The following is a 19,352-nucleotide window of genomic DNA, read 5'->3' on the forward strand; positions in this document are numbered from 1 at the left end:
ACTCCCGAGTCCTGCTTAGCCATTTTTGAACCAATATGGCCGACATTTGGTTGGGTGGACGGCGTTACCGTAATAATATTTTTTACTTCTCTTGTCACCATCTACCTCTGCGCCAAATTTCATGATTCCACGATCACATTTTTTTTGGGTCATTTCCTATCTCTCAATGCATTTTTGGTACATTTGGGGGCGCTGGCGCGCCAATTTTTTTATTTTAGAAAAGGGAAATAGCCAGAATGTAGAGAGGCACGATTTTTAGAGGTGTGCAAATTTTTGTGACTTTTCGTCAATGTTCACTGGGTGAAAAATAGGGGGGTTGGTCCCGAGAAGAAAGAAGAAAGAAAGAATATTCCGATGCGAAAACAATGTTTCCCATTTTTCAAATATCATAAACTATACATTTTCGGAAAGCGCTCGCGCTTTCCTACCTCATGGTGTGGGTCCCTGGTCACTGACGGGTACTTTCGTTAATTTTGAGTGGGCCCCGCCCACTTTGTGTTTTTGGCCCTCTATACAGTAATAATGTTAAATTTTTGCATTACATGCTTATATGCACGGAACATGCAAGAGATGGGGAACGTATTCGTGAGCTACTTAGGGCAAATGAGTGCTTTTGCACGGGCTTCGCCCGTTTACAACGGTAATGTTCCATTTTCCTACTACTAATTAGTATGCACGGGGCGTGCGTGAGTGAAGGAGTGCGTTAGTGAGTGTTTGGAAGTGGGCGAGACGGCCTTACGAGATTAATAGGCCTCTCGCCAGCTTGTGGCGCTCGGGCCTAATAATATAGTTGGTGACAGCCCTATAGTTGACTAATAATAAATTTGGTCAACTAAGACGCCATTGACCGATCACTTCACTAAAAGCCGTACACCCTGGAGTTTGCTGTTGAAATGAGTGTTTTTGAGGCAGACTCTGTGGAGTCTGGCTGTTGGGTGCAGTGTGTATGTGCGTGTGGGATGAATCACAATTGGTGTGGCGTCTTCAGTCGACAACAAGGTATATATCATCGAGGTCTCTGCCCATCTTCTAATCCTTTCTCTATCCCCCGCCTTTGCGTCTCTTTCTCCTCGGGCTGCAAGTGTAATATCTAGCCTGTCCCAGACACATTCATCTACTGCTTCTTACAGATTAACACTGGAGTTCAGGAGCTTTCACTTTTTAACTGAGTCCGGATCTGTGTGGCAAGCGCTCATGTAGACTTTGAAACCTGTATTCAAATGTTGGATGGATCTTCAGTGTGGCGAAAGGACAGAGCTGTGGTGGTGACTGTGGTTTGTCTGGGAGATGCATGAAGGAGTTTTGGTATGTTCCTGTACAAAGCCCTTAAACACAGAGATGAGGAGGACATCCAGGTACGCACTCATTGGTAACTGGTCAAGAGCTTCACACAAGCCACTGTTGTTACACTTCTCCTTTTGCCTTGTGCGCCTGTTAAGTTTGACATTCTATTCACTGCATTTATGTCACTTTCCACATGTCGACTCAGACTGCAGGTGACTAGTGTGATGTTGTTCTTAACCATCTACAACATACTTCTATTTTGTACAGCACTAAAGTTTGTAGTCTGCTTTGTTATGATGTGAAAGTTATTCTGCATTAACCTCTCTCCATAATTTTTTAAGCCTTTATTTGGTTGATTGTAAAAAAAAAAAAATAAGAAGGTAACCAATTTAAGATGATTTTGTTTGAAGTTCAAGTGATGTGATTTTGAGTTCGTACTTAACCCAAATGCTGTGTGGCGGGGGAACCTACAGATTTCTTTAAGAAGATTAGCTCTACTAATCTCACAGAGGCTTTCCAGAATCTCAACTTGGAACAATAAGCATTATTAAATTCCTGTGGCATAAATCCTTTTGGATAGATGACGGAAACAACGCTTGTTTTAAATTATTGGTAAAGATGTAGGGGTAATTTAGGTTCCTGTCTTTCTTCATCAACACATCTACAGTTCATTTGTAACCTGGCCAACTGTCATTAATTGAGCACTTGTGTGGAGCGTTATTGCTTTACCTGGAGTGTTCAACAGTATGGTATTAACTTGTCCATCTGTTGTGTTTATTGCCAAAAATACATCCATTGGTTTGATTCTCCTTGACGATTACGAAGTTTTATGCTGTTTTGTGAAATATTCCAGGCAAAACAACTTGTTCCCTCATAAAAAAACTTGCATAAAGAATTTTACTGGGTAAATTCAGTACAATTGTAATGAAAAAGTTAAATGAATTCTGTCTGTCCACAGTCCCAGAAACCCTGGATAGAGAACACATTCAGCAAGAGGGAATGTGTGCATATGCTCACAGTGTCCAGAGAGCCCCACAGGTATGTGCCTCTACTCTGGCCTCTTCCCTGAGGTACTGTCGTGTGAGATGTGTTGCCATGGATGTGCTCTAATTGTACAGAGTGATAAAGAGCACCCAAAGTCTAACCACCACTCTCATACAATCAATGCACTCACACCTTTGATTTGTATGATTTTCCCAGTTTCAAATGAGTGGGATGAATGGGATCATGTCAATCACATTTGTATTGTCTCGTTGGCATTTTTATTTCAAAGATTAATGCTTGTGATGTTTTATGGAGGAGCACAATTCACTGCAGAATGGTACTTGCTGGTATTTGACATGGTGATGTTATAATGGAATGCACCGCTATCATTGACATGCCAAATAGGTTGGCCCTTCACTGTAAGACTTTGAGAGGCACATTTGACACTGCTATTTGTGTTTTGCTATTAAGTACACATGGTGCCTACTTAGAAGTTATTTTCATGTAAAGCTTTTTCATTCTTCTAGCTCTAATGCATTTTGCTGCTCGTGTATATTTCCTACTTTTGTTTATTAAACTTGTTTTTCAATCATTTCAGATGCCTTCCGGGATGCCAGATTTGCCAGCAGCTTGTTCGGTAAGTTCTATGGATCAGCTCAAGTTGTTTCAAAATTAAATCTTACTGTTATCATGCTCTTGTTTAGAAAATTCATTTATAAGCAACATTGAGCTACTGCACAGTGACCTATGTTCAATACAGTTCAACTTCAGGCTTTCTGTGTCCCACTTGACTCACTTTGATAAATAAATAAATAAATGACATGTGGATCTGTCTAGGTGCCACTGTGGGCGACTTGCACGGCAACATGGCGTTACAGCCAGCATTGCAACCAAATACTCGGACGTGAGGTTGGGTGAAGCTGCTAACCTAACTGCGCCCGAGCTGGAGGAGTGGTCAGTGGAGAAACACACAGAGGCCAGTCTCACAGATGCCTATGGTGTCATCAACTTCCAGGGGGGCTCCCACTCGTACAGAGCCAAGGTGAGAGACTCTTGTGTCTACAGATCAATATCACTTAAAATGGGTGTCTTATGTGTTGTTGGTTTTGAACAATTCCAGTATGTGCGTTTGTCCTATGACTCACGGCCTGAGAACATCTTGCGATTGATGTTGAAGGAATGGCACATGGAACTTCCCAAAATCTTGATTTCTGTCCATGGAGGAATTCAAAATTTTGAGCTCCATCCCCGAATCAAGCAGGTGGTGGGTAAAGGCCTTATAAAAGCTGCAGTCACCACTGGGGCCTGGATCTTTACTGAAGGTGTCAACACAGGTATGTGTTTGGACTTAAAATCATCAGTAAAGGTTTGACTGATGGTTGACCTGACGTTATGGAGAATTCACATATTCCACAGACCCTCAGACCACCAAACCATCAAACTTATTTCTTCAGTGCGCTGATATAGCACAACCTGTATTACTGGCCCATAAGCATATCATTTGGCTGTGTTTTGTGACCAAGGTGTGTCTACAGCCGCAAAGAGCTGCTAAGATGCTGTGGTCTATTACAGTGTTTAAGTCATTACTCATAGGGGCCATTTACCCAGAGCTAGTGATTACTCTAATGCCTCTTTGGCACCCAGGTCAGCTTGGAAGGGCTCACAAATTACTGCTGAATCTCCCTTATCCATTAGTTTAGAGTTGTGGTTCAAAACAACTGGAATACAAGGCTACATAATTTCAGATTCAAATTTTAATTCTGTCACTTTAAACTGAGCTGAAATATGACACCTTTGCATTGCACTCTGTTATTCATTATTTGGACTAATATATTTGTATTGTTGGTGCCTTTGCAATGAAACTACATAAGCATAAGGATTACATTTCTGCTCTGTGTCTTGTACAGGTGTAGCAAAGCATGTTGGAGATGCCCTCAAAGAGCATTGCTCAAGATCATCTAAGAAAATCTGCTCAGTCGGCATTGCTCCCTGGGGAGTCATTGAAAACAAGGATGATCTCATCGGCAGAGATGTAAGACTCAACTTAATTGTTTGCAATTGTTTTATGCTAAGTATGAAGAAGTCATCATTATTGAGTCATTATTTTTCCCTCTGTTTTTGCTTTTTCACTTTGTCACTGCAGATTATCGCTCCCTACCAAACACTACTGAACCCTCTCAGTAAACTCAACGTTCTCAACAATCTGCATTCTCATTTCCTCTTGGTGGACGATGGCACTGTGGGAAAGTATGGTGCAGAGGTCAAACTGCGCCGAGACCTGGAGAAGCACATTAACCTCCAGAGGATACATGCTCGTAAGATTGCTGAATAAAAAGGATATAACAAAGTCCTTTGTTAATATTGAAATAACTCTAGCTTTTCCTGTGGTGCAGGTATTGGCCAGGGTGTACCTGTGGTGGCCTTGATCTTAGAAGGCGGCCCTCATGTGATCTTGACTGTTCTGGAGTATCTTCAGGAGACTCCTCCTGTCCCAGTGGTGGTGTGTGAAGGGACAGGCCGTGCGGCGGACATACTGGCCTATGTCCATAAGCAGACTGAGGAGGGCGGGTAGGCAATGCCAACAAGAGTTATACGTTTCATGGAAAAGTCTGATTACAGTATCTCTTATACTAAAATATTACACATTAAGTAGTTTATCCTTTTTGCAGAACTCTTCCTGATGGAGTGGAGACTGACATAATTGCAACCATAAAGAAAACATTTAACTTCAGACGGAGTGATGCCATCCACCTCTTTCAGAAGCTCATGGAATGTATGAAGAGCAAAGAGCTGGTAATGTGTAAACATGTTTCTGTCATCATCACAGTTTTGAGCTGTTAACAATATATTAACTAAATTACATTTTAAGTGGTTACAAAATCCTGATTGCAGTTTAAAAAACATATATTTAATGTAATTTTCAAATACCCAAACTTGCCTGCCTGAAGATTATTGCATTGCCCTCTGGTTTCTTTCCAAACAGATAACTGTGTTTCACATAAGTTCAGAAGATCACCAGGACATTGACGTAGCTATCCTGAGAGCCTTACTTCAAGGTTAGTCAAAGACTTAAACTGGGCCTTTTATCTTCATGTGACCGATACATGAATGCTGATAAATTGAAGTTAGACTATACTCTTCTTGTTCTATTTTAGAAGGACAGTTGGCATTAGAAGGTTAGGGTTTCAAGATGGTATGTTTTCATTCTGACACATGATACACTTTGAAAACAAAGTTCCTTCATTTGCCTTTTCCCTTTTTGTTCTTGTATCACATTGCCTTTTAATTCCATTATTATACATATAACTTTGCATGTTACTGCATTCTTAAAAAAGTATAAACTTAATGAAATAAATAATATAAGGTTGCTTATGCATCACACTGATTATTCATTAAAGGTCCACTTAAACTTACCATCTCATTTTAATATCAATCCTGAATAATACGACCATCCCTTTGTTCCTCTCGCATGGTTTACTGTTGCCACGGTGAATCCTCTTTCCTGGGCTCTAGTGATAATGGTTGTGTCCTCAGCCAAACTCAAGCTGATCAAACTGAGAGGTCTAACTCTACTCCAAACCTGCTTTCCAAAACGTGAAACTCTGGGTTGACCCGAGTCAAGAATGTAACTCTGAGTAGTTCAACCTGCTTTGTGAAAATGGGCCACTTTCTGTTCTCTCGATGATACTCTGGGTCGGTCTGCCGAGTTCTTGTGTTGCAGGATTGCAAAAGGCTCTTCTGATTGTCCATGCATCAAATACTGAAAATCTGTTTGTCTAATGATTAACTCAACTTAAAATACTGACAGCAGGGCACGAGTCCCACAGGGGTCACCTCAGTAAAACAGTAACACTTCTATAAACAGAAAGATATACTTCCCCTCTACAGACACATACAATAACTTATCTAAAGTACTTTACTTATACATGTATGCTTTCAAATTGAATGTGTCTTAATCCCCAAGGTTGGCACACTAAATTGCTTTAAATTTGATGTTAGCAGTCTCTAATTCAGACAAAAGTGTTAACTCTGATGTTTTTGTTTTGTTTTTAATTCAAAATATATATGTTTTTCAGGTACAAATGCATCTCCCTTCGAGCAGCTGGTTCTGACAATGGCTTGGGATCGTGTTGACATTGCCAAGAATCATGTGTTCATTTATGGACAGCAGCTTGTGGTACGTTTCCCTGTGTGAGCAAATCTCCAAGTCTCTAGAGGAATTTGCTTCAAATCCTCGGAATTACCCAAAATATCTGTTGTCTACAAATCTGCACTGTTAGTTTTCCCAAGGGGCAGAACCAGGGCAAACTGCCCTGAAGTTTGTGTTTTTACTACAACCTTTTTTATTCATGGGTTTCAGCTTATTTTTAAAGAGGACTTTTTCCTCTTTAAAAATATATATAATATTTAGATTTAAATGTTTAATTGCTACGGCAGCTGTCCTAATTTTTGATCATTCTGAAACCCTGCTTGGCCTAAATACTGGATATGACTTTCTGCTGTTGCAGGTGAGCTCTCTGGAGCAGGCCATGCTGGATGCACTTGTGATGGACAGAGTGGAGTTTGTGAAACTGCTCATAGAAAACGGTGTGAGCATGCATCGGTTTTTAACCATCAGCCGACTTGAGGAGCTTTACAACACTGTAATGATTCAAACTACTGATAAATGGCATGTTTGGCTTGTAAAACATGTGTTCTTGATTTCTTTATTTTCATACTTGTTCTACAGAAACATCACCCAAACAACCCTACTCTTTTACACCTTGTCAGGGATGTGAAACAGGTCGGTATCTTTGTATCTATTTACATTTTTAAATCAATTTATTAACACATTCCCTGAATTCTTATTCCTTTGATGCCTTTCAGAGCCATCTCCCTCCAAACTACAAGCTCTCGCTAATAGATGTGGGCTTGGTTATTGAGTATTTGATGGGTGGGACTTACAGGTGCAATTACACAAGGAAACGCTTCAGAATCATTTACAACAATCTCCATGCCAACAACAGGGTATGAGGGTCCGCCACTTTATTGTTTTTGAAAACCAGATGTAACATACAACTCCATTTATAAAATGTTTTTGTCCGTGCAGCGGTCAGGGCGGCACTTACCGGGCCCCGGGTCCCATCTACGAAAAAGCCATGAGTCTTTCAGCATGCAAGCTGACAAGAAAGAAAAGACAAGGCACAACCACTTTATCAAAACAGCACAGCCGTACAAACCAAAGGTAACACTTGGTTGATGCATGTTTTAGTCAAACATTACTTGAGACCAAAATGTAAACCCTATAAAATATTTTTTCCCTCCATTTAAGCTGGAAACGTCTTTGGAACAAAACAAGAAAAGAATCAAGGAGGAAATAGTGGACATCGATGATCCAGAGACCCGGCGTTTTCCTTACCCTTTCAATGAGCTACTTGTATGGGCGGTGCTTCTGAAGAGGCAGAAAATGGCACTCTTTTTTTGGCAGCAAGGGGAAGAAAACATGGCCAAAGCTCTGGTGGCCTGCAAACTCTGTCGATCGATGGGCTATGAGGCTAAAAAAAGTGACGTTGTAGATGATACATCTGAGGAGTTTAAAGAATATTCCACGTATGTTAGCAAAAACTAGTGAGTTATGTTTGGTGTGAGATTGTATGAGAATAAACATGTCATTGTTTGCGTTTTTAGTGAGTTTGGGACCCTGGCTATAGATCTGTTGGAACAGTCGTTCAGACAGGACGAGACCATGGCCATGAAGCTGCTGACTTATGAGCTCAAAAACTGGAGCAATTCCACCTGTCTCAAACTGGCTGTTTCGTCCCACCTTCGGCCATTCGTAGCTCATAACAGCACTCAAATGCTCCTGTCCGATATGTGGATGGGGCGGCTAAACATGCGCAAGAACTCCTGGTACAAGGTTCATGTGCTTTTCAATTATTTTCCTTTTAGCTCATTATTGTTATTGTTTAACTAGCACTCAAGTATCTGCATTTCTAAGTTGTCCTTGTCACATCAGCCCAATTTGTACATTCACTTAAAAGCGTGCATTGGTTTTACCTGCGTGTATTTTGTACGTCCAGGTGATTCTGAGTATCTTGGTGCCTCCTGCCATCCTGTTGTTGGAGTACAAATCCAAAGCGGAGATGGCCCACATCCCTCAGACGCAGGACGATCACCAGATGACAATGGAGGACAGTGAAAGTAACTTCCATCACACGGTTGACGACATTCAAATGGTAAGTTTTGAGATTCTCCAGATGTATGTGTGTTCTCTAACTAGTTTATTGGATCACCTTACAGGATGTGTTTAAAGAGAGCAGAGGACTTGACCACGTGGAGGGGAAAAGTGACATGGAAACACAAATTCGCCCCAGAAAGCTTCCTTTAACGAGGAAAATCTATGCCTTCTACCATGCTCCCATAGTCAAGTTCTGGGCCAACACGGTACGCATACACAGGTGGATGTTATGGTGTCAAGCACAATATTAATGAGGAGGCTTCTGTGGGGCAGGTTATTAGAATCTAAGACCGTTTATCCATTGGAAACCACATGTTATTCTCCTTAAAGTAAAGTGATGCTACGACCGTACATAGGGTAGTTATCGCATTGGGTCATTGGAATCCATCGGTACACTTTTCTCACATGCATTTGTTTAAATAAGCCCGAGGCGAGCTCGCTTGAACTCAGTAGCCACTTGTGTTTCCAGGAGCATGTGGTAGATCAGGCTCTTGGACTCTGATGGTTGTGTAGATTGTAGATATTATCTGAGAGGCTTGAGCTTATTCATCTCTTCTGGTCGTGTGACGTGACTTTACATTAATACCTTAACTTCTTACTCACACGGCCTGTCAAGCCCCAGTGAGCTTTGAATATATTGAGGTGTTCAAATCTCCATGCTCATTTTGTGCATTTATTGTCTTTTTTCCCATGGTTTCATTTATAAATGTACATATTTTAATCTAATGTTGAAATGAACAGGGTGTCTACAGCCAAGACTAATTCACAATTTGAGATTAATGGCACTAGGGCTGTTCAGATGGCATTCCTTTGAAAAGGATGGTGAAATAAAGGCAGGTTTATAAATATTAGTGTAGCGAGAGCCTTTTTTCATAGACACAGCCCTAAAGCACAGCTCACCACCAGCTGAGCTCAGGGAGTTCTTCAGTCCATTGAATGCTCTTGTTTTGTTTTTTCCCTTCAAGGGCCTCAGCTAACGTTACTCAAAATATTTTGATGAGGGATATCTTCTGCTCTGTTCCAACTGTCTGTGACTTGAATTGCACATACAGTATATGAATTGTATATGTTAAACACACTACGCTCAAAGTGAAACGTTGTCACCCTGTTAATAACTGTTCTTATTGGTTTGTCAGCTTTTCTACATTGCCTTCTTGATGCTCTACTCGTACGTGGTCCTGGTCAAAATGCCTGTATGGCCGTCTCCTCAGGAGTGGATTGTCATTATTTATATATTTTCATCAGCCATTGAAAAAATTAGAGAGGTAATTTACCTTTGGACTTAAGTGTTTTACAGCACATTGTGATCTAACTACATTATGTCTTTTTTCTGGTTTTTAGATGTTCATGTCTGAAGCTGGTAAAATAAGTCAGAAGATCAAAGTATGGTTTGGGGAATATTTTAATGTGTCAGATTTTGTGGCAATTCTGACTTTCTTCATTGGCTTTGGCCTGAGATTGGGTGGAGGGGAGGCCTTCATCCCCGGGAGGACAGTTTACTGTCTCAATATCATCTTCTGGTTTGTGCGACTGCTTGATATACTCGCTGTCAACCAACAAGCTGGACCCTATGTCATGATGATCGCTAAAATGGTTAGTCAAATACATTAATAGTATTTTTGTAGTTGTTTGGTGATGTTATGGCTCAGCTTTTGATTTATTGAATATGTGTGAATGTTAATGGTTTGCATTTGACCATTTTCAAAGTTTTTAGTATTGAATGGTTAAACACAATTTATAGTATTGAATGGTTAAACAAAATTTTAAGTAATCAAATTAAGTTAATGTTATTTCTGACATGACATGTTGAGGTGGGGTATTTGCACTTTCACCTTTTATTGTCTGGCCCCAATAAAGTTTTTTTTTTTCCCCTTTTTAAATGTTCTAGTTAACATCACCTTTTTCAATGCAAATGTAATGCACTGTACATACAGTGGGTACGGAAAGTATTCAGACTATTTTAAATGTTTCATTCTTTGTATCATTGCAGCTATTTTCTAAAATAAAAAAAAATCATTTTAATTTCCATTAATGTACAACCAGCACCCCATCTTGACAGAAAAAAACAGAAATATATCACATGGTCATAAGTATTCAGACCCTTTGCTCTGTATTGAGTAGAGAAGCATCTTTTGAGCTAGTACAGACATGAGTCTTCTTGGGATTTGGGGTTTCTCTGCCAATCTTGCTCAAGAGATGCTCAATTGGGTTTAGGTCAGTCATTAATGATAAATATAACTTTGTTGATTTTAGCTGCAATGAAACAAAGAGTGAAACATTTAAAGGAGTCTAAATACTTTCCATACCCACTGTAGTTACTAGTCTATTCAAATGTATCAAGATAATAATGTCTGGATCGTTTTCAATATTTCAGCATACACCTATGTTGAAATCAGGTATTACCAACCATTGTGTTTGAGCCTTCATACCTTTAGAACCCTCCCGTGTTGTGTTTTAAGTGCTAGAGTAGAATCATTGTATATTCCTGTCTGGGGGGGTTACTTCAGTGGTCAGTCTTTTGTCACCAATCTGGTTTGTCTATTTGGCTTCCAAATTGTAAGAAGGCATTATTCTCAACTTGTGACTTAGAACCCAGTGCAGACTTTGTGTACTGTTGTCTCCTGTGTAACAGCAGTAAATATATTCTCACTGTTGTATTTCAGGTGGCCAACATGTTTTACATAGTGGTAATAATGGCTATTGTGCTGCTAAGCTATGGCGTACCCAGGAAAGCCATTCTGTACCCAAGCGAAGAGCCCAGCTGGAAACTGGCCAAAGATGTGGTGTTCCAACCATATTGGATGATGTATGGGGAGGTGTATGCCTATGAAATCGATGGTAAGCTGGATGAGCATGGAAGGGAAGATTATGAGGGTAAGGACTATTTTTTTCAAAGCTCCCCACTAGACCATGAGAGCTGATTGTCTCACAGAGACACTGGAAATCGAACCCACTTCATGTAATCATTATATTACTCACTCATTCACATGCTGAGATTCCTGTAAGAAAGCAGTGAAACTGCCCTACGAGGGCAGTGCTGTTCTTGCTTCACCATAGCATCGACTGCCTCGACTCGGCTTGAGATGATCTGCTTAAAGGAAAGCAAATATCTGGTCATCTTTTGAGTTGGTGCGTTTGAAGCTTAGGTGAACCAAATGTTTGGTTTGACTTTTCAAATTCTCACCTGGATTGTTATAAGATACTATCTATTATTATCTTGTATAACAACCTAGAAATTGTTAAATATTTAATCTAATTTTGTTCATATATTTCCCTAAATATGTTGTAACTGTAGCCTTGGTTTGTTTGTTCAAAGATGTGGTACAGACCGTGTGAGTTAAGATGCCATGTGCTTCTCTATTGTCCTTTCTTCTCACAGTCTGTGCCAACAACAGTGAAGCTTCTGTTCAAAGTTTATGTACAGCGGGAGTTTGGTTGACTCCTTTCCTTCAAGCCGTCTACCTCTTTGTCCAGTACATTCTAATGGTCAACCTCCTCATTGCCTTTTTCAAGTAAGTGACGCATTCTTTAATGTTGTAACTTGTTGATTTTTTTTTTTTGTTAAACTATGTTTTCATGTTTTTCTGTAGCAATGTCTACATTCAAGTGAAGTCCATCTCAAACCTTGTGTGGAAATACCAGCGATATCATTTTATCATGGCCTACCATGAAAAGCCTGTTCTGCCACCTCCATTTATCCTCCTTTGCCATATTTTCTCTTTGTTCTGTATGTGTCGGAAGCGCAAGAAAGAGAATACCTATGGACCAAGTATAGTTACTTTTTCTGACTTACACAAATGGAATAATAATGATGATGTGCTCTACATTATTATTATTTTCTCCCCAGAGCTGTTTCTCACAGAGGAAGACCAAAAAAAGCTTCATGATTTTGAAGAGCAGTGTGTAGAGACGTACTTTCATGAAAGGGATGATAAGTTTCACTCTGGGAGTGAAGAACGCATACGCCTTACCTCTGAAAGGTATTAAAATTAACAATTGTTTACTTTTTCTTTCTTAGTTACCCTTCTGTACAGAGCATTGCCAAATTTAATGCTAAATTATTACTTTTCAGAGTTGAGACCATGTGTATGCAACTGAAAGAAGTTGGAAACCGGGTCAACTACATTAAATCTTCTTTGCACACACTGGACTCTCAGATTGGACACCTCCAGGACCTCTCAGTTTTGACTGTGGACACTCTGAAGACCCTCACTGCTCAGCGAGCGTCTGAGACCAGCAAAGTGCACAATCAGATAACCAGAGAACTAAGCCTCTCCAAAAATGTAGTTCCCAGCATTGGTCCTGTGCCTATGGACACCGGACCTCTCTCCAAATCATCTGTGATGGGGAAATGTAGTTTGGGGACTTACTCGTTTGGCTCTTCCTATTCTCAGACTGGAGTGAACATGGCGGATCCTCCATTTAGGGCTACAAGTGAAATTGTGCGCAGAAAGGACCCTAGTCTGAGTCCAGAAAAGAGAGGCTTGTTTGAGCTTGGGCCATCAGCTGTCGAGGCTGGCTCCTCTAGCAGCGCTGGCCCCAGTGCCTTTGTCCAAAGTGCTGTGGCCTTGCCCCCTCCGGAGCTGCACTTCCGAGGCCACTCTCTCACACGGAGTAAACTGAGCCGTCCACACGAGCCGGGCTTTTCCGACTCGCCCTCCAGCCTGCCAAATGTGCCCTCAGGTGGGGCTCTCTTCCACATCAGCAGCACCCCATCCAGCCAACCAGAAATGACTTCAGCTGATTTTGACCATGCGCCTTTACGGCTAGAGAGCACAACTGTAGAGTTTGGCGCATTTGTGGGTAAGTGTCAGAAAGAGGAAGCCTTTTGTCTAGCAGCGATATCACAATCTGTGCGTGAGTGCGAGTGTCCTACTGTAGTTATCGCTACGTCTTCAGGCTCTGCTCAGCCTACTCGCTTGCCTGCTTGCTCTGCAAAGGCTCAAAACAAAGTGGGCTTCGGACAAAGGGAGGGAGTGGGGTGCATGGGCGGCTATGTCAACCTGGCTTTCTGCCACGACGAGCACCTGACTGGCATCATCGGCAGAGATGAAGAAACTCATCTAAAGGCATCACGGGGCATAATTCCTGAAGTAATATCAGGGAACCAACACAGGCACATGGAGCGGGCCCCGCGAGTCTCTCCCCGCTCTGTGTGTGCAGGACAAAGCAGGAGAGAGGTGCTAAACCCCAAAAGGAAACCTGCAAGTCTGCCCAATTCAACAACAGGTTTGAGTCTGCGCTAAAGCTGGTCTGCAGGGTGCTGGTGCCTGTCCATCTTCAGATCATTATTTTCTGGTCCTTGTAGTTTCTCTGTCAGTCTGGGCTCTTCTATTTCATGTGGATGTGGCACATTTAATGTTTACATTGTTGTATTGATCACAGTATATTTTAACACTTATTCTGAAAATACTTTTTGTTTTCACACTAAATATGGGAAATTAAATTTGTTATTGATGGGCAAGGAATGATAATTGTAAAATTAAAAACTATTAACTCAACTCGTTCTTCATTTCAGGACATAAAGACAGTTTGGAGCTTGACCACTCCTCTCCAAAACCTGGCACTAGCACACAGCAAATGCCCGATGCACAAACCAGACCACAGGTAACCCTATTTGTGTTTCAAAAATAGTTTAGTCTTCTATTCAATTTTGCTACTTGTTTGTCTCCACAGTCTGAAACGCATGGTCACATGAGAGCAGTCAACTCTTATGCTGGCTTCACAGAGTTTGGCCGAAACCCTGGTTTTCTCCATCCTGACTCGAGTAAGTGTGTGTGTGTGTGTGTGTGTGTGTGTGTGTGTGTGTGTGTGTGTGTGTGTGTGTGTGTGTGTGTGTGTGTGTGTGTGTGTGTGTGTGTGTGTGTGTGTGTGTGTGTGTGTGTGTGTGTGTGTGTGTGTGTGTGTGTGGGGGGGTGGGTGTGTGTGTGTGTGGGGGGGTGGGGGGGTGGGGGGGTGGGTGTGGGTCTGGGGGGTATCTGGTGTAACCACTGAAATGCCAGCCAAAGTTATCCATTTATTGTAAGTTCATTTGAAGCACTAAATGTTTTCCCATTTCTGTAGCTTTGAGGAGGGACAAGAGCAGAGTTTCAGCTGAAGACATTCTCATTCACGAGGACCCCAGAACTGCTTTACTGGTGAATGTTACATCATACACAGTTACACACTGCTCAAATGTGTACAAAATATCGTTATGTGAATGATTAAGAAAGCACACAAGCTACTGGGAAGGTAAAATATAAAAAGAAGCTATGATTTTCAGCAGTCAAATCAACCATTCTGAGCGTTCTCCAAACCCACAAATTCTAAAATAAGCCTAAAATTCACAAATCACAATGCTCATTCCACCTATGAAAGGATTAAATATATTGTTTGTTGTGATTTTTGGCTTTAGCTATGAAAAAGGAATAATCTACCCAATGTCATGCATTTTCTTCAAAAAATGCATGACAGGCTGTGGATACAAATCAAATATACAAAAAACTGGAACACCTATCCATTTAAATGTCAAACTGACTCTCTTAAATATTTGGATCTGGTCCTCTAGCCCATTCCAAAAACTCTTTTTTATATTTACAAAAAAAAAAAAAAATCAAGGCAGTATTTGAAATCTGCCTTTTCTTTGTGCATAGCATGTTACCAATTATGATCATAGTAAATCAGAGGGCAAACCTACAGAGAGCCAGCCATGGTTTTTAATTGTTATAATCTGGTTGTGAACATGTCTCAACTAAATCATTCTTCATGTTCCTTTTCCATTAGGAGAGGGTGCAAATCAAGTCGGCCCAAACCAGTAGCCTGTAAGTATAAGTATTGCAAGTGATGGTTAGAAATGTGTGGTCATTATGTTTTCAAACTATTTAGTACAATTGTTACTCATTTGAATTCATGTACACCACAATTGCTCAGTATTTAATAGTGTTTCAGTTTAATTATGCCTTCAGAGAACCGCATAGTACTATATCTTAATGACAATTAAGGTCAATTAACTCTATCTATCTATTTTCTTGTCAGACGAGCCCCAGAGGAAGATACTTTGAATGGTAAGATGTTTGTTTATGATTTCTTTTGTGTTCTTGCCTCAGTATTTCACTTCCCACCAAACAGTATAGGTAGAAACATTAAAACACATTGGTTGTTTTAAAAGAATGAATACATGCATTCAAAACATCACATTTGCTGTCTGTAGACCCCTCCCTTTCATCCTAGCATTGGTAATTTCACCATTGCTATGGCGACGTCTTGCTTTGGTTCTCAGTGCTGTTTTATTTCTGTGGTTCCAGCCGCAGTTTCTCTGTACACGCCTCGACACACTGACCTCGGAACCAGAAAGGACTGTGAGTAGCCCTCACTGACCAATCAAACGGCATCAATATTTAAGGCTGGATAATTGGACTGCAAATTTCAGCCGGATCAATTAAAAATAAATCACACAAGATCAAATGACTGAGTGCTGTTAAGCTTGTGATTACCACGCCCTGATTTACAAACTCATTTCACTCAGAGTTGTGCCTGAAAGGTGTGAAAGAGGCCTCTGCTGGACTATGCTGGAACTACACTCAATTTTGCCTGATTTGTTTTACTGCCCTAATTGTCATTACTTGTGTTTTAATACAAACCAAAGAGTGACTAATGCATTTTTTATAGCTATTGGCTCACCATTTAAACCTGTGGAAAATGTCCAATACTCAGGTGAGAAATATTTCAAACGTAAACATGTATTCCATTATAATATCCTTGTCCATAATCAATGAAATTTCCCCATGTGGGACAATAAAGGAATATCTTATCTTATCTTAATACTGTGGTATCTTGTTGCTGCAGCTGTTGAGCGAAACAACCTGATGAGGCTGTCTCACAGTATTCCATTCACCCCGGTGCCCCCTAAAGGTAAGACCTGGTACTTCAGTTTACTACTTACATGATAAAATGATAAACAGATGAGACAAAGCTTTAGGGTTTCATTAGGACTAAATCTTCAAACCTCAAATACTACGCTATTGTACAAAGTTATGATTTGACCATTAAGTGCTGCGCTTAAATTGTGTGTGTTGATTACTTCCGTGGAGGTATTCTGAACTCGGCGTTAAGTTGCTTTTCAGTGTTTTTTTCCCCCACAAACTGTCACTTGACCAATGTAAAGCTATGATAAACACTTACCACTGGTACTATCCCACCTAAGTCCTAAATAGAAAAAAACATCAAAACAACCAAATTTTACCACAATGAAAATAAAGGCCTTTGCCAATGATTATTGAGAAAAAGGTACATGTATACAGTGGGTAGGACAATAATAATAATAATTTCTTTCTTTTGGATTATCTAGTGTTATATTCTTGAAGTGTGCATAATGTTAATTCAGAACATCGAACATACACATATTAAATTATCTTTTCGGTGCTTTTCTGTCTTTAGGTGAACCCGTCACTGTGTACCGCCTGGAGGAAAGCTCTCCCAACACCATCAACAACAGCATGTCTTCCTGGGCCCAGCGTGGCCTTAGTGCTAAAATTGAGTTCCTCAGTAAAGAGGAGATGGGTGGGGGTCTGCGGCGCGCCCTCAAGGTCCTCTGCACATGGTCCGAGTACGACATCCTCAGACCGGGCCACCTGTACATCGTCAAGTCCTTCCTTCCAGAGGTGGTCCAGACCTGGCAGAGCATTTACAAGGAGGAGACTGTGCTGCATCTTTGTCTCAGGGTAAATACTTCGCCTCATTATACAGTAAAACGGTGTGATTCATATTATTTTTATGTCATTACATTCATCTTAGTTCAGTTTTAACCTGTATTAATCTACTTAAAACATTTGTATTGGAAGTGTTTTTGTGTCTTTAGGAAATTCAGCAGCAACGAGCTGCCCAGAAGCTCACGTTTGCCTTCAATCAAATCAGGCCTAAAGCTATTCCTTATTCACCAAGGTATTTACTCTACTGCTAAACACACGGCTTGTACTCTTTGATCGTCCTCTTCGGCCTGATGTTGCTGTCACTTGAGCTAAAGCTCATCTGCGTTTGTGGTTGCAGGTTTCTGGAGGTGTTTCTGCTCTATTATCACTCTGCTGGACAGTGGTTTACCATAGAGGAATGCATCACTGGGGAGTTCAGAAAGTTTAACAACAACAACGGAGCGGAGATCGTTCCCACAAACCTGCTGGAGGAGACGATGCTGGCCTTCAGCCACTGGACGTACGAGTACACCCGCGGAGAGCTGCTGGTGCTCGACCTGCAGGGTAGGCCTGCTTAGATGGAAGTAAAACCACCAGAGGAGCGGCTGTTGTAACGGTCTTTGTTCTGGTTTGTCTGCTGTAGGAGTTGGGGAGATTCTGACTGATCCATCTGTCATCAAGAGCGGTGAGAAGGGGTAAGTGTGCCATTTGAGTGAATAGTTGAAGCAGATTCATGCCACTCGGAAGCAAAACTATGTGCCATGATGAATATAAAAAAGTAAAGTACTTTCAACTTGTATTATACTGGACTACTGTAGGTCGTATGATATGATTTTTGGTCCTGCCAACCTGGGGGACGATGCCATCAGAAATTTCCGTGCGAAACACCACTGCCATTCCTGCTGCCGGAAACTCAAACTTCCCGGTGAGTGTGAAAACCATCTGTAATAGTGACTCCATAGTTGGAAAGAAAAAAAACACTGACGGCGCTGCCCTTTTTGTCCAGACCTGAAGAGAAATGAGTACACCCCGGACAAAGTGTCGTTCCCCCACGATGACCCCGCCAATCCAGGAGGCGGAGTCCCGGAGTCCTGCCAGTCCATGAGGATCACGCTTTAGCTGAAGGACCTCGCAATCATGCGCCCTCATTGTTTGTATCAGATCATGTTGAAGCCAAGGAATAAGGTTTTCCCAGTTAACAAAAGAACTGTCTCCGTGGAAACCCATGCATGCAGGCTGTGATGTACAGTATTTTGTCCCACCAGGATGCTGTGTTGTCATTTTACTGATAATTTTAATCTTTATTTTTAATACATGAATGGGAAACTATTTTAAGCATTTTTATATGTTTCTGAGTGTTTATGAATTGGATATAAATATCTATATGGACAGGTACAATGTTATTGTAAAGGGTATATTATTTATTACACATTTTGAAAGGTTGCCTTGTTAAAAAAGATCAAAGTGCATTGTTGATCTGCTATAGCTGCTTGAAGACAGTCGGCTGACACTGCTGCAGATCACCACCACTGTTTTTAGAAGTGTATTTAGATTGCAATGCAACTTTTACAGAGCAATGTATGTTATTTTCTTGTCTTTCAAATATTGCTAAAGTTTTTATTGTTACAGAGGTACTATTGCTATCTTTGTCATCAACTGAGCAAATCACAATCTACTGTATCTTATAGATACTGAAACCTGGCATGTGCTGAACAAATATTTTATTCAGGGGAATTAAGGGTATTACTGTATACATTTTGTACTTATATAATTTTAAACAAATAAATCTCTAAATGACTGTCTTGACTGTTTCTTTTTGGAAGGAACTATGAGGCTTTAGTCCTTTGTCATTGTCCTTCTAGGTACTTTCCATCATGAGGAAGTGTGGCACAATGGTGTGGTTTGCATAGAACATTCAGCTGATGCCACTGTTCCAGTTCTTGGTTTGCAAATCACATGCTTTTATAGACACATCTCCACACATGCCATTTTAACTGAAAAGGTATCTCACAACTTCTTGGCATTGTCTTAATTTGAATTTAGAGAAAGGTTTTAAGCACCCTGTAGATTATTGCTTTCATGATATGTGGTTGGTGAAGAGCTAGTGGGATTAAGATTTAAAAAGGAATAGATCCTTTGAATGGAAACTGGCAGGAAAGAAGCGATCAAACTGAATGTAAGAGCAACAGTCTGCTGGTGAA

At 40.8% G+C, this 19,352-nt stretch overlaps 1 protein-coding gene across 1 annotated transcript; it reads left to right on the plus strand.

The window, feature by feature from the left end:
* The first annotated feature begins 1,139 nt into the window (after nucleotides 1-1,139).
* Nucleotides 1,140-18,949, plus strand: trpm7 (transient receptor potential cation channel, subfamily M, member 7). The gene is made up of 40 exons (XM_072465053.1): nucleotides 1,140-1,355; nucleotides 2,243-2,322; nucleotides 2,867-2,905; nucleotides 3,106-3,310; nucleotides 3,389-3,602; nucleotides 4,176-4,300; nucleotides 4,412-4,583; nucleotides 4,662-4,836; nucleotides 4,938-5,061; nucleotides 5,252-5,324; nucleotides 6,345-6,445; nucleotides 6,777-6,911; nucleotides 6,998-7,051; nucleotides 7,135-7,275; nucleotides 7,358-7,492; nucleotides 7,580-7,857; nucleotides 7,936-8,164; nucleotides 8,328-8,483; nucleotides 8,548-8,691; nucleotides 9,622-9,750; nucleotides 9,827-10,078; nucleotides 11,149-11,323; nucleotides 11,865-11,997; nucleotides 12,076-12,254; nucleotides 12,333-12,465; nucleotides 12,558-13,288; nucleotides 14,004-14,092; nucleotides 14,162-14,252; nucleotides 14,549-14,622; nucleotides 15,248-15,285; nucleotides 15,500-15,528; nucleotides 15,769-15,822; nucleotides 16,133-16,177; nucleotides 16,310-16,375; nucleotides 16,901-17,184; nucleotides 17,322-17,404; nucleotides 17,510-17,715; nucleotides 17,795-17,846; nucleotides 17,970-18,076; nucleotides 18,158-18,949. The coding sequence occupies exons 1-40, from the start codon at nucleotides 1,308-1,310 to the stop codon at nucleotides 18,268-18,270; spliced, it is 5,691 nt and encodes a 1,896-aa protein (XP_072321154.1). The 5' UTR covers nucleotides 1,140-1,307; the 3' UTR covers nucleotides 18,271-18,949.
* Nucleotides 18,950-19,352: the final 403 nt, after the last annotated feature.

Source organism: Eucyclogobius newberryi, unplaced genomic scaffold, assembly GCF_026437365.1.
Source record: "Eucyclogobius newberryi isolate DKJ021-1_F unplaced genomic scaffold, fEucNew1.0.hap1 SCAF_5, whole genome shotgun sequence".
Taxonomy (NCBI): Eukaryota; Metazoa; Chordata; class Actinopteri; order Gobiiformes; family Gobiidae; genus Eucyclogobius; species Eucyclogobius newberryi.

Bases quoted from the DNA above. Each gene is read 5' to 3' on its own strand.
- trpm7 (XM_072465053.1), top strand. From the start codon at position 1,308: ATGTTCCTGTACAAAGCCCTTAAACACAGAGATGAGGAGGACATCCAG. The intron at 10,079-11,148 runs GTTAGTCAAATA...GTTGTATTTCAG, and splicing joins TCATGATGATCGCTAAAATG to GTGGCCAACATGTTTTACAT. The intron at 15,823-16,132 runs GTGAGTAGCCCT...CATTTTTTATAG, and splicing joins CCTCGGAACCAGAAAGGACT to CTATTGGCTCACCATTTAAA.